At 43.7% G+C, this 15,116-nt stretch overlaps 2 protein-coding genes across 4 annotated transcripts in view; both read left to right on the top strand.

Moving 5' to 3' along the window:
- The window catches only part of LOC143215431 (uncharacterized), a 52,435-nt gene extending 44,039 nt beyond the window's left edge, over positions 1-8,396 (top strand). For both annotated transcript variants that reach the window (XM_076437552.1, XM_076437553.1), the window contains one exon: positions 78-8,396. In XM_076437552.1, the coding sequence (XP_076293667.1) occupies positions 78-435 (358 nt within the window). In that variant the 3' untranslated portion in view covers positions 436-8,396. The remainder of the gene's footprint in view (positions 1-77) is intronic.
- A 2,934-nt stretch (positions 8,397-11,330) lies between these two features.
- LOC143215430 (alkaline phosphatase) lies at positions 11,331-15,111 on the top strand. Of its 2 annotated transcripts, XM_076437551.1 has the most exons (9): positions 11,331-11,540; positions 12,555-12,757; positions 12,860-13,052; positions 13,121-13,287; positions 13,512-13,859; positions 13,930-14,128; positions 14,200-14,418; positions 14,483-14,668; positions 14,971-15,111. In XM_076437551.1, the coding sequence occupies exons 1-8, from the start codon at positions 11,480-11,482 to the stop codon at positions 14,626-14,628; spliced, it is 1,536 nt and encodes a 511-aa protein (XP_076293666.1). In that variant the 5' UTR covers positions 11,331-11,479; the 3' UTR covers positions 14,629-14,668; positions 14,971-15,111. The 2 variants fall into 2 exon arrangements, with proteins under 2 accessions (XP_076293666.1, XP_076293665.1); XM_076437550.1 differs by having other exon boundaries at positions 14,483-14,994.
- The last annotated feature ends 5 nt before the right edge of the window (positions 15,112-15,116 follow it).

Genomic DNA, 15,116 nt, shown 5'->3' with positions numbered 1-15,116 from the left:
TTGAATCAGTAATTCGATGAAACTGACAATGGCTTCCATGAGAAATCCGCAACGCGTTCGCACGGTTTGTTTCTCAGATGCGCCCAGAAGATCGTGACTCAGCTCGAGACATCACCGAGTCCGAGAGTGTTGTCGAGCGGCGGTGCGACGCCGACGTCCTCGTCGACCTCGAGATCGACGACGAAGAGGCCGCCGACGACGGTGCCTAAGTCGTCGATAGTGGTGCAGGAGGTCCAGAGATCAAAGAAGGAGAAGGAGCGCGAGAAGGAGCGCGAGAAAGCAGAGAAGGCTCGCCAGAAGGAGGAGGAGAAAGCGGAGAAGACCAGGCAGAAGGAGGCGAAGAAGCTGGCGAAGGAGGAGAAGAAAAGAGCTAAGAAGGAGGCGAAGGCGAGGCGGAAGGAGGCGGAGGAGGCTCTGATCAGGGAGGAGAAGTAGTCTTCTGTCGATTAGAGGCGTGCAACGTAGATGTTTCATCGCGAGGTGGGACGAGGTATTCGAAAAGCCTGGACGACTCTCTCGGTCCCGTCGGGGCGAAGGATTTTCAATACACTTTCGACAGACCGCCTTCCCCTGGGATCTGTTCAAGGTGCGCCGTGAAACACATTCAAACATGTTCGAATCGCAAGTCTTTTGTAATTCACCGTAGAACGTTTCCTCCCGCGGCAAATATATACTTTCGTAGGTCTCGAGATCTTCAAGTTTGTCCTCCTTCGTGGACGAGAGGACATGTTCGAGGGGTATTCTAGACTGGAGCTGAGATTTTTTGGAATTTGATATTTTTTATCCGGGTGGTATTGAACCTTTCGGTACACGGAGCTTCAGGGGATGTTTTTCTATGGGTTTCGAGATTGTATGTAAATTTTTTGGCCCCGAGGAAATTGAAATTCAGATGGCTATCTTTTTTATTGTTGAATTTTTCGCCGTGAAATTTTGATGCGCATTTTTGTATGGGCTTGAAAAATGCGCATACATTATTCGACGAAGGGAAAATCAACATTGGGCTGGCTGTGACCGATCAAATACGAGACAATGAAAGTGGCTTTTTGTTCGTAGATTTTTATACGAGTTTTTAAGAGTGTACATACATACATTTTATTACCCAGAAGAAATTCAATTTTAGCCGATTCATTTCTCGAAGTTTCCGGCTAGAATATCGTTCGAACTGGTTCGGTACTGGACGGTACCAGTCCGCGACGCATCTTGAACCTTCTGCGATCCCGGGGGTAGGGGTTAGCGAGCGTTCTAGCGTCGGTAGAAGAAGTATACCTAAGAAAACCTAGAAGCGGCCAAACTTAGCAACCCGTCATATCGAGTTATCGTGGACTAATAATTACTAATCGATAGGAAGACTCGAGAGCGTAGCGCTACGTTGCTATCATTTGATTAATCGCGTAATCTCCACCATGAGAACCATCCCGACCATTCACGAAACACCACGAGAGAAAATCCCATCCTCCCTTAAAACACTCACCACCAAACAATCCTTTCATTGATCCCGGACCGTTTCCGTTTCAGGGAGAGTTGATCGAACGCGGGACAAAAATCGTTTGAATCGTTGTATAATTACTTTTTTACTAGCTCATACGTACCCCATTGTGTACCGGTTGGTCAGTGTCTGTCGTTTTAGCGGTGAAGGAACGACGGCGATCCTTGAGTCCTATATTTTTCGAGCTCTGCTTCACTGACAATATTCCGAGGACCTGCTGTCAAACAATGGAGCCTCCTTGCACCTTCCGAAACAGAGTAGCTTGCTTAAAATTACTCGAAACCGTCGCCGATTCTTCCGGATTCGTATGGAAAATTAATGTTTCCAAGTTCCTGAAGAGACTCGGGGTGGTTCGATCCACTTTTAAAAAGTCTGCTCGATTTTCAAGGGTGTACGGAGCCGTTCATTGACTGTAGTTCGTTCCCTAGATCGCGCTCGACGATCAACGATCGCTTGTTCCTCCAGTCGACTCGATCTAGCCGCATCTCATCGTCCATCGACCCATCATCCACCTCGATCAACTCTCGATCGTCGAAGATCGGGTGAAAACGGACGCGAGTTCACCTTTTAATTGCTCTTGCCGGACGATTTATATTTTAAATGTGTACATAGTAAACCCGAGACGAACGTTGCGCGTTCGTTTTTACAAAGAGGAACGACGGAGGGAGGAGCTGCTCTGACCCAGTCTTCGACGTCGCGTTGTGCTCCGGAAAAAAAAAGAAAAGATCAAACGACATTCTGGAAGATCGTATAGAGGTTCGCAAAGAGGCAACGCGGAGGCGTATCATTCGCGTTCATCCCCTCCTATCGTCGATCCCCTTCCATCGATTGATTTCACCCCTCCGATAGAGTTCGTTCCACTCGGGGAGCCAACGGAAGTACACGGAGTTAGCCTAATCGGGGAGACACAACCGCGCGGATCGTCGCCTGTGTCCCCTCTGACGAAGATAACATATAGTTTTAAAGTCATAGTACAATACGATAGGTAAACGACAATGCAGAGTTTCGAGTGCAGCGTGTGTCTCGTTACTGACCCCGTGATTTACCGTAGTTGCGTAGGGCGTTTCGCGAACCGATTCGTTTATATTCCTCTTCTATCTATCTATCTATCTTTCTCTCTCTCTCTTTCTCCTCTCTTCTCTCTCTCTCTCTCTCTCTCTCTCTCTCGACGCGGCTCGAGACATCTCCACTCAGCAATTGCGAGGCTGTTGTTACACTTGGGCAAAGCAGCGGAGATGAATCCGAGGATATTCTACTCGTTCATTTACTACTCATTTTCTACTCATTTCTTATTCGCTACTCATTTTCTACTCATTTCTTATTCGCTTCTCATTCTCTATTCATTTACTGGTTCCTTAAAGTTCGTTCGTTCATTCATTTCTCTGTACGTTCAATTCATTTCTCTGTATGTTCCATTCATTTCTCTGTACGTTCAATTCATTTCTCTGTACGTTCAGTTCATTTCTCTGCTTTGCCAGCATCCATCTTCTCCCCTTACCTAAGATACTGTTCAAGAGACCGTGACCCCCTGACTGGCCAAAGTTAGTTGCATTTACACATTTCTCCATGATCTATTGACAACTCTTGATATAGCAAATAGACGGCTCTGCGGCAAAGGTGCTCGTCTCCAGCAGCGTGTCTCTAAACAGTGGTATGCCAAAGATCACATCGACGAGAAGAACAATAACTATACACCAAATCAATCACACTCAACTCAATCCAACCGCCAAAAGTACACAGAAAACATAATTCCACACATACAGGTGCTCAAACGCGAGACCAAAGTTTCTACCGATAGCGCGCGTTAGTCGTCCAAATAGTAATTTCTATACTGTGTTTTAGCCCCCACTCCGCGCGTCGGACACGCCCACGATTCCTAGTTGGTGGGGAGAAGAGCAGACTCCGAGCACAGAGCCAGTAGACCATAGAAATTCTATTTTATAACCAGAGAGAGGGTCACGGTGGCGACAAATGCGAGAGAGAAAACGCGCGTGCGCATATAAATATCTACGCGCGCGATTATCTTCGTGCGATGAGAGAGTGTGTGATGTTTAACAGAAATGAAAGTTGCGTAAAAGAAGCAATCGCCTCGAATATCACGGAGTATACGATTTAACGATTACGAGATTAAAATCCGCGGCTTAGACCTCTTTGAAGACAGTTCAACAGCCCACCACCCCCTTTTTGCGTCCCCTTCTCTTGAATCCTTCGGTGCCGTGAGCGACGCTGGATATAAACTAATGCTCGGTAGAATTATAATAATGTTTGATCGATATTTTCTATTATTAGACAGGAAAACCGGTGGATACGTTGCCTTTCGGAAGATGATGGATTAAACACGGTGTTTCCTTTGGGTCTCGGCGGACAGTGTGTCACAGCTCGTCGGGCCCGAGCAGCCAAAAATCAAAAGCAATTTTTTTACAGCGCGACCGACGATGATCTAGAACGAAACGAAACAGACAAAAACAAATGGCGCGATATCAAAATACGGAAGAACGGAGGACAGAGTTTCGTGTAGGCGCGCGAAACGGGACATCGCAACGAGCATCTGATCGGCGAACGACAATCTCGCGATCAAGCAAAGATTTCTCGTTGTTCTATATTTCTTTCGTCATTCTTACATTTCAATCCCCTCCCTCGTTTCAACCTTTCCCGTTGCCCCGCCCCCTCCTCGTTATCTCGAACGCCTTTTGCCATCCTCGAACTTGACCTAATTTACGCACTGCCGCTAACTTTATTTTTTAATCGAAGATACGAAGGGAGAGTTACGTCATCGAAGGGCGTCGTGTTTCTTCGCGAGCATTCGCTCGTTACCGGTTCGCAGAGATTCGCGGCCCACCCTCGACAGTTGTCCGCTCGCGGACCCGCCTGGCGAGCGCGAAACGAGGTAACAGTTTTAACGATTGGCGACGATATTCTTTGTTTAGATTATCCTTTGAAGTACCTAATTTTTCCATAAAGGTTTCGTGAACAATTTGATGTGTTGTTTAGACAACACATTACCGGTAAATTTGTCAATGATTGCTGACGCGCCGCCATGTCTAAATGACGTCGAGGGTGGACGCCTCGATCAGACGGAGCGCGACGAAGGAACTCGACGGGCGATCTTTGTTGTGTCCGAGGAGAGCATCGCGCACATATCAGTAGTGATTAGTACGTTTTAATTAGCGTCCTTGGCTGAACTTTATCCCCGAGGGGGCATCACACCCCGACTACAGAGCTGACTCTAACCGATCCTCCAAAGAGATCTCTACGGAGTATATATCCGGACGATGAAGTTTAGCCGACGACGCTGCCAATTAGCGAGTAATGTAGACTGTCAATTATTACCTGTTACATCAGTTTCATCTGTAACGAGTTCAGCGTTGTCGGCGTTTCGCGAACCACTCGACGGAGAAGAGTTCACGATTGTTTCGCAACCGTGGATAGAATAATGATGAAATTCTCGGCTTGTTCTGTCATCGAGCAAATCCGTTTTAGTCGCGAGAAATCTGGAAATAAAACAGCTGCCTACTGTACAGAGAATCGCGGAGAAACTGCTCGAAGAGGTTTCAGACGCCTACGTACTGTTTTGTACGAGAAGAGAATTGTGGGAACCCCATAGAAAACGCGATTCGAAGGTTGTGGGAGTCGATGGGGAACGTCGAGAGAGGCTTCGAGCATCCTCGGATGGACGAGGTCTAATTAAACACGGTGGCTCGCCAATTACTGAAATGTTTCCCTGTTTCGTTCAGAAAAAGAGTTTACATTATTACATGTATTACTAAACTGGAAAGGAAATATTCTAGCTTGGAAGAAATGTTTAATTCTCGAGTTAAAATATCTCCGAGAATGCAAAGGGTTAAAAACAACTTTGTAAAAGTTGTTGAAAAAATCAATCAATCAAATTTCGCTCGTAAAACTCTCGAAATAATATTTCCAGTTTGGCAAACGACGGGGATTAACGAGCGAGTCACCGTGGTTTGAGAATTTGTCTCGATTCGAGAGCAGAGCAAGCTGCCAAGTGGATGATAGCTCGCCAAGCGGTTAGGGGAGCTAGAGAGCAGATTGTCGAGCGTTCTTCGGCACGTTGAAGTCAATTCCTACGGTGTGTGTATACGTGTGCGTGGCCGGGAACTCGGGGGGAAAACTAGTAGAGGGTAGGAAGAGGAGAAATTGAATAAAGGGAAAAAAGAAAATAGGAAACGACGGGATTGTTCGAAAGCGTCTCGAGGCTTTCACGGCCGGCGTGACTACCATTATCGTGGCCTGACAGCGAGGAACTGGCCGCGCAAGGTCTGCGTTATGTTTAGCACACTTCCCCAATACGTTGCCACGACCGCAGGTTGTGCATACACCCGTGTGACACGCGCGGTATGTCCCTGAAGCCGCGTGTCCACTTCAGGAACGCGTTTTATGCTGCAACGATTGCTGGAGCGAGCATTCGCTGTTTATAGCCAGAGTTTACTCAGAATTCCTATCGTGCTGTGCGTTTAAAGAAAAATTGACCACGAATGCATCTTTAGAGTCTAGATAGTTGTTTGTCAAAATTGCCATACATAAATTCGTCTGTACTCTATAAATTGTGAAAAATGTAGAAAGGATTAAGAAAGAAATGTCTCAATTTTCGAATTAACATTGCCCCGAGTGCAAAGGGTTAATGAGAAATGAAAAGAAAAACGTATAAAACATTGCGACACGATTTTCGAAGATTTTAATTCTAATAGAAAGTTGAACGGGTGAATTTTCAGGCCAGGAGCGCAGAGAATGCTCCAATTGCAGCAACGCATGATAACGTATCCATCATTGCAGTGCTACACCGAGCTATAAGAAGATTAGGGTGGAAATGGAGTGGCACGTTCGATGCTCCACTATTTCGTTTCAAGTGTACACGCGGCTAAAGGCGATAGATAGTGTTCGGAGCGCTGCAAGCGGTCTACGGCGGCGAATTTCTCGCGACCTGGTTATAGTCTGTGCTTCCGGATGTTATTTGTGTCTGTGCGCAACGCTATGACCACGTTCCGATGGCTTGCGGTTGGCGTCATCGGGGTTTAACGATGAGAACCGACACGTTGGCGTCTATGCGCCAGGTGTCTGACCACTGAGGGATATTCTACTTGGTCAGCAGGTCAGTTAAAAATAGGGGAAAGGTCTGAAAATTGGCCAGAATATTTTTTCTTTGATCTTGTACGACCTAATCCAGACGCTTGTGTGTGTGTATTCCGTTCCTGTTAGGCGAACTATAACGCGAACGAATCGTCTGTACATGTCCTGAAACCCTCGAGCGAGTTTTAACATACCTTCTAGTCTAGAACGCAGTATTTTAGGTCGACTTCCGGATTTTTTTACTGGGAAACCAGATGACGTTTTGTTACCGGATTTTTTTCTACTGTTTTGTTCGGGTTTCTACTAATCGTACAAATTTTTTCGCGAAGGAGAAAATTCAGGGGTGTCCTATAGGATATTCTTTTAGAATACGAAACGTTGATAGTTCTTAGAATAAGGGATTAGAATAGTTGTTAACGAAGACATAAATCGCATCGGAAGGCGCAAACAGATAGTGGCAGTCACGCGAAAAATGTTTTGAATAGTGTGGTGGAAAGCTTGGGCGGCTCGACGCGAAGGTGTTCATTGCCGAAGGAAAGTTACGCGAAAGACACTAAACTGTTGGCAATAACGCGCGACTTAGGCGAGACGAGTGTGAGTTTAGCTAAAGCGCGGTAGAACGATCGAGCGGCGTCTGTAATCGATACAGCGTGTGTGTGTATCGCGTATGCGTACGGTGGACAACTTTATTGTACTTTTATCGTGTAAGAGAGATTTGTAGAGAGTTTATATTAGGCCAATTGTCACAGCGAGAGTTCTATGATAGCGATGTTTCTTTCCTAAACTAAGCGCTGAAGCCAACTGACCGATCTGCTCGACGAACCAGCGTGAGAGGTGATTTTAATTCGAACTTTTATTCGTGAAAATTCTTCCACTCGTTTAATCGATCTCTTCGTTCATCAACTTCTGAAAGAGAAGTTGAAGAACTAGCATAAGTGAATGAGGTTACTGTTCTGAGAGAGGCGAAGTGGCCTGATTCGATTGGCAGAGCCACAGATCAGCTTCTAGCGAATAAAAAGTAGCAAAATGGTGGAGATCAGACCTCGAGGAGGCTGTTCAGTTGGCCGCAGCTACAGACACGAGAGATCGTGTCGCGTTCCAGCGTAATACTCGCGTAACGATTGCCGTGGTGATGAAGTTTACGTTTGTACGATCGTTTGAGTGAGTCTCGAGTGCTGTCGAAAAGAGCGTGCTCTTACTTTGTTGCGCACGAGAAGAAAATTCGTCGTACGCGTACCTCCAGATATTGGCCGGTACTCGGAACCATGCTGACGCCTAATATTTTTTTAAAGGAACGAACGAACGTCGACGCTTTCGTTGGTAGTGCGGTAGTAAAAAAAGTCGAATTTTTGGCCAAAGAGCGAGACACGGTACCTTCAAAGGATCGCACCGAGAGGACCAGGTGTTCGAAAATCAAAATTTACGTCGATCGAAAATGCGATCTGCTTCTTCGTGAATCCTTTGAGGAATACGGATGCTGATGGAATTGTAGAATGTCGGAACAGCAACGGAATTCCGTTGGGAAACGAGAGGAACGTTCGCGACGAACGTTCTCGACCATTTGTAAAATGCGTGGCTGTGTAACTCCTGGTTTTTCTACTTGGGACGCGCGAGCGAGTCGGCGACGGAAGAGAAGCGTGGAAGGGACTTGAACGGTTGATTTTATCGAGTCTATTTTTAGTAGTTTCGTTTAAAAACGTGTCGAACAAACGAGAGGAGGAGAGACAATTCTTCTACGAAAATTGTATTACGCGATGTGTTACGATCTGTACGAACAGACAGTGAATATGAACAAAAATCAAATAAAACGTTACAATGAATGTTAGACGAACACGTGCGCTACCTTCGCCACGCCCACCTGCAATCCTTTTACCTGAAGCACCAGAATTTTTCATCGGAAGCATTCACTCGTTGTTTTATTCGTTTTCTTAAAAATGTTGACGTATAGAGACCACACTCCGCCCACCTTATTCACAGGTCACCCCACCCAAACACCCCGCAAGCAACATCCAAAGATCAATATTGAATCCTTTAAAGAATCTTGCTATATCTTAAGCACCAGAAGTTTCTTATTTGATACCATTTCTTCGCTCGTTATCTAACTTTTCATTTTTGCAGAGATATAGACACCGACGAGAACCTATTCCCTTCCATATAACATGTTGCAATGGCTATGTATTATTCAAGCTAGTTCATTTGATTGTTGCATTAACGCGAATAAGATTACTTCGAGCCACTACTGTTCTGTCACTTTCCCCACAAGAGCTCCTATACAAAGAATCATCCTGTACCTTTAATTTAAACCCTAACGTTTGAAAATTCCAATGGCAACATATTCCAAAACCAAGGCAAAGAATCCTTGAGAAATCGAGACAATTTTGTCCCACTTTGTCTTGGAAATGTTAGCGTACACCAGGGAGTTCCAACTTGTTCCTCTGCGAGAATAATTGAGTTCTCGCCCGCTCGATACGACTAGAGAAATGCGACCAAAGGAACCACAGACTTCTTGGACGACTTCTTGGACGATATGTGTATATCAGACATGGGAATTAACTGCTCGATCTGAGGCATTTTCGAAGGCAACATCTCTTTGACACGGCTGCACATCTTGCTTCCCGTGACGTTCTTGGTTCTCGAGTCACCTCAAGCCTACGCATTCGTATCTACTTCATCGTATTCCTGCCAGGAACCTTCTCCTCATCTCAGCACGATAATAACCTTTAATATTGTCTTGTATATTGTAATGTTATGTTTAGTGAAAAATAAAGAATGTTAGTTACAACAATTAGAGTGTTATTTTTTTCTCAACCCTGCACAAAACGAGTCCATTTTCGATAAAATTTTTACCGTCTGGCTTGTCGTTGACTTGTACTACTGAATTTCGTGCCACCTCCTTCGATATCATGTTCTCCTAATACAAAGTTCAATTTCGAGATTCTCGAAAATTTTCGCCAATTTTCGGCCGTCTGACTTGTCGTTGACTTATACTACTGAATTTCGTGCCACCTCCTGCGATATCATGTTCTCCTAATACTTTTTCAATTTTCGAGATTTTCGAAAATTTCGAGCGTCTGACTTGTCGTTGACTTATACTACTGAATTTCGTGCCACCTCCTGCGATATCATGTGCTCCTAATACTTTTTCAATTTTCGAGATTTTCGAAAATTTTCGAGCGTCTGACTTGTCGTTGACTTATACTACTGAATTTCGTGCCACCTCCTGCGATATCATGTGCTCCTAATACTTTTTCAAATTTCGAGATTTTCGAAAATTTTCGAGCGTCTGACTTGTCGTTGACTTATACTACTGAATTTCGTGCCACCTCCTGCGATATCATGTTCTCCTAATACTTTTTCAATTTTCGAGATTTTCGAAAATTTTCGAGCGTCTGACTTGTCGTTGACTTATACTACTGAATTTCGTGCCACCTCCTGCGATATCATGTTCTCCTAATACTTTTTCAATTTTCGAGATTTTCGAAAATTTTCGAGCGTCTGACTTGTCGTTGACTTATACTACTGAATTTCGTGCCACCTCCTGCGATATCATGTTCTCCTAATACTTTTTCAATTTTCGAGATTTTCGAAAATTTTCGGAAATCTCGAAAATTGAACTTTGTATTAGGAGAACATGATGTCGAAGGAGGTATCCGAAATTCAGTAGTATAAGTCAACGACAAGTCAGACGGTCGAAAATTGGCGAAAATTTTCAAAAATCTCGAAAATTGAACTTTGTATTAGGAGAACATGATATCGAAGGAGGTATCCGAAATTCAGTAGTATAAGTCAACGACAAGTCAGACGGTCGAAAATTGGCGAAAATTTTCAAAAATCTCGAAAATTGAACTTTGTATTAGGAGAACATGATATCGAAGGAGGTATCCGAAATTCAGTAGTATAAGTCAACGACAAGTCAGACGGTCGAAAATTGGCGAAAATTGGCGAAAATCTCGAAAATTGAAAAAGTATTAGGAGAACATGATATCGAAGGAGGTATCCGAAATTCAGTAGTATAAGTCAACGACAAGTCAGACGGTCGAAAATTGGCGAAAATTTTCAAAAATCTCGAAAATTGAACTTTGTATTAGGAGAACATGATATCGAAGGAGGTATTCGAAATTCAGTAGTACAACCCAACGACAAGTCAGACGGTCGAAAATTCGCGAAAATTTTCAAAAATCTCGAAAATTGAGTTTTGTATTAGGAGAACATGTTAGCGAAGGAGGTGACACGTCGGACGTTCGGGACAAATTGGTGGTTCAATAAATATATACATAGACACACGCTTCTTTATGACACATTGTTTTTATTTATTCTTTGTAGATTCATACATAAAATGTACACCGAAATGATACAATGTCTGTACTATAATATTGTTTGTGTCCTATACTTCGTCCGTGATAGAAACATCTCATACATCATAGAAGCCAATGGGTTCTGGTCTCTGCTAATGTAGACAACTGGGTTGTAGTCTACGGTAACGACGAACAGGTTAGCTTCCGATCGACTTGGTGCAGCCCTGGTGTTTCTGGAAAAATCAAAAGCACAGAAAAAGTCAGTCGTCAAAGCACTGAAAACTGCAATCACAGAGGAGATATAGAGGATCCTATATAATTATTATATTTATAATGTATTAATTTATATAGGATTCTATATCTCATCTGTGATAGTATCGCGTCGGTGATATAGTCGACCACGCCCCGCCCACTCAACGCCTCAGTCGTTATCTTCCAAGGGACCTAGCTTATCAACAAGACTCGGCTGACAGTAGAGAGCGTGATTAGTCAACATCTGATAAGTTTCGTCGGAAGTGGGTTCGTTTCAGTTGTGGGTCACTCGAGAAATTATCAACATCGCTGTGTGCCAGGCAGGAATCAGCAGATGAAGTGTCCCAAGAATTGATAAACAATGAAGCTGGTCGTGTTGCAAATAATCGTACTTCTATTCGGAGCAGCTAACGCCATCGAAGGTATACTAGACTCATCGATTCACGCATGACATATGGCCACGTGGATCATTAAAGTCAATCAACGGTCTCTGACGATAATGCAGATGTGCTTAATCATACTCATCACACGAGATAGACTTGTTCGATGTTTCTAATCACCTGGAAACAATCTTTGACTATTCTAAACCTGGAGCTCTGGTATAATTATACACTCTGCCCACTGTTTCACTGATATAGAGTTGCCTAGGCACAATTATATACAATCATTTCTATACGCTCCAATTTCTTATCATTGGACTGCGGATATTTATGCAGATCCGCAATTTCGCGGAGACATTTACGAGGAAGATAACCGGACTGCGCTTTATCTATCGCGACCGGAGATCTTATCGAGAAAATATTTGCAGTGTGTCACATCTTGTCATGCTTACTATGTTGCTTTATTGTTAGTTTGTCGCGGCACGAAGGCTCTTGACAATTTATGCTTGTTCGCTGTCTAGTCGAGGATCACTGACTGATAGTGCTGACGTTGCACTCGGCGTCGTAACTATACTGCGGTTTTTATGCGTTTCTGACAAGAAACAGACGGAACAAAAGACAGGAAAATTATCGAGGAAGATTCGGAATACTGCTACGTTATTTTTCATTTATTAAAATTGTTATGAGAACAAATAGATTCTTCTCTTGATCAAATGACTATGGGAAGAAACACGTTCATCATTTATTCGAATTGTCAAAAAAAAGGGGAGAAAAATATTTGATATTTATTTAACACATTACCGACCGGTGATTATTGCATAATTTTCAAAAATCTACGGTACATGGCTAAACACTTTTCAATGGAACCTTTAATAGCAACAGCAATTTTCTTTGAGAATTAACAAGTCACTCTCAATAATATTATCTATAATAGTAAAAGAAATTTTCTATGCTTGCTTTTGGTACAGCACAATTATTAAAAGTCCTATTAATAGGCTTCCGGTAGGTAAAGTGTTAAAAGCAATTAAAGATAACTGGAACGCGTTCGTTGCACAGACTCTAAACACTGGCGCGAATTAGCCACGGGCGAGCTGAAGGAGGCTCTGTCTTACAAATGGAACGAGAATCGTGCGAAAAACGTGATCGTATTCGTGGGCGATGGGATGAGTCCTGACACTATCACTGCCAGCAGGATCTACAGGGCTGGCGAAACTAGTCATCTGGCTTGGGAGAAATTCCCCCATGTCGGATTGCTGAAGGTTCTCAACACCACGAATTTTAAATTGATTACGGATTGCAATGGAGAAAATTCTGTTTGATTTTAATATTCGCGAACATTTTTCCAACTGATCTAAATCTAGACGTACAACACGAACAAACAAGTGCCAGACTCGGCATCGACAGCAACAGCGATGTTCTGCGGCGTGAAGACAAATTACGAGGTGATCGGCGTAGACGCCAATGTACCGCTCGGTGATTGTGCAGCGTCCTTGAATGCCAGCTACCATTTAGAATCGATCATCTCGTGGGCTCAGAAGGCTGGTAAATCAACAGGTCAGTGAAGAGAACATCGATCTCAGGTACTATCATAAATATCCTCTGATCGTTGACATAATCTTTAGGATTCGTCACGACTACCAGGGTGACTCATGCCACCCCCGCACCTTTGTACGCTCATAGCGCCGACAGAAGATGGGAATGCGAGTCTAAGATGAAGACTGAGAGCTCGAAGAAGTGCAAGGACATCGCGAGACAGCTGGTGGAGGACCTTCCAGGGAAGAATATCCAGGCAACTGCATCCCTTAATTGATTTTGCTTCGAGAGATGAACAGAAAGTTAATTAACCCTATGGACTCGAAGCAATTTTAATTCCATGATCAACATATTATTTATTTTCTCTCAACCCAAGGCTTTTTACAATTTATAGAATACAGACAAATTTAATAATATCAAAATCGTTTTGAATAATGTATTGAATAAACTTGTGCTTTGAATAAACACTTTCCCCACCAGGTGATCATGGGGGGAGGAAGACAAATGCTGAAGAGCGGCGCAACGGGTACAGAGATCGATCCTATAGATCAATGGGCCGGCTTTCGAGAAGATGGCCGGGATCTGATCGAAGACTGGAAGAAAGACAAAGCCGCGAGGAAACTAGCTTACAGCGTCGTTCAGAACAACGAAGAACTCTCGAAATTGGACACTAGCAAAGTGGACTACGTGTTAGGCGTTTTTGCGAATGGTCACATCAGTATGGACTGGAACAGAGATAAGAGTCCGAAAGGTCAGCCGAGTCTGGAGGAGATGACTGTAGCCGCGTTGAAGATTCTGAAGAGATCGAAGAAGGGTTACTTGCTGGTGGTATTGATCCTGAAGATCCTGATCGACCATCAAAAGTCTTCTTGGATGATGTATCGAGGGTTGTTTTCAGGTGGAGGGAGGTTTGATCGACTTCGCTCATCACAGAGGACACGCAGCGCAGGCTTTGCTGGAGACTGTTAGGTTTTCTGACGCTATCAACGCGACTATGAGGATGATCGATACGAAGGAGACGTTGATCATTGTGACTAGCGATCATAGTCATTCGATGAGCTTCAACGGGTACGCCGATCGAGGCTCGAACATTTTAGGTGTGTGCAGCGCAAATGACTTTTTAATGTAGCGTTCTATCGAGCAAGTTTTATACAGCAAACGATTTCAGGGATCGCTCAAAAGTCCAAGTTCGATCGCATCCCCTACACAACCCTAACTTACAGCACCGGAGGGCCGAACAATAAAGCGTACACCGTCGAGAACAATACCGCGGTCAGAAAAGATCCTTCCAAAGAAGACACAACCGCTTTCACGTATAGTCAGCAAGCAGGAATCATATCGGACGAAGCTTATCACGGTGGCAGTGACGTAGCCGTGTACGCGATAGGTAGGATGACTCATACAGAGGCTAACGTAATGATTATGATAATGATCGATCGAATATTCATCAGGTCCGATGGCTCACCTGTTCCACAGCGTGCACGAGCAGAATTATGTTGCCCAGGTCGTGATGCATGCGGCGAGCAGTGCTGGAAAAATTGGTTCCAGCATCTTGCCGTTCGTTTTCTGCGGTATCGCATACTCCTGGAGATTTTAATTAACAGACTGCGGATTTTATGCATTTATGCTAAAAATGGGTAGGTGTATAATTTATGACAGTAAAAATGTTTGAAGAATTTAAACGTACTACTATATCATTTTCAACCTATTCGACATATTCAGCAAGAAATTAAATATTTATTTCATCCCAGCTTGTTGCAATTCAGGTAGAAAATTTTTATTTTGTATAAAGATCCGCGGTCTATTATAATAATTAAGTAACAACAACAACTTTGTCGAGGGCTGTGTAAATAATCCCGAAGAATTCAGGGACTCTTTTATATAAAACTTGCGCTGGAGACGTTTCAACTCTAATCATTTTTTACTTTGAATGCTTCAGGAACTCGTGGACCAATTATCCCATTTCTTTTCTATCTCCGCGGAGATTTGATTCGAATTTTTCAATTAGGTCGCAGACAGCTGTCTGACCTTCAACAGGTCCGCCAGCCGCAAATCACAATGCTTATCTTCGCGCAGAATTGATTA

Source organism: Lasioglossum baleicum, chromosome 13 (assembly GCF_051020765.1).
Source record: "Lasioglossum baleicum chromosome 13, iyLasBale1, whole genome shotgun sequence".
NCBI classification, from domain to species: Eukaryota; Metazoa; Arthropoda; class Insecta; order Hymenoptera; family Halictidae; genus Lasioglossum; species Lasioglossum baleicum.
The sequence above is the reverse complement of the archived record's forward strand: the minus strand, read 5'-3'. Positions and strand labels throughout refer to the sequence as shown.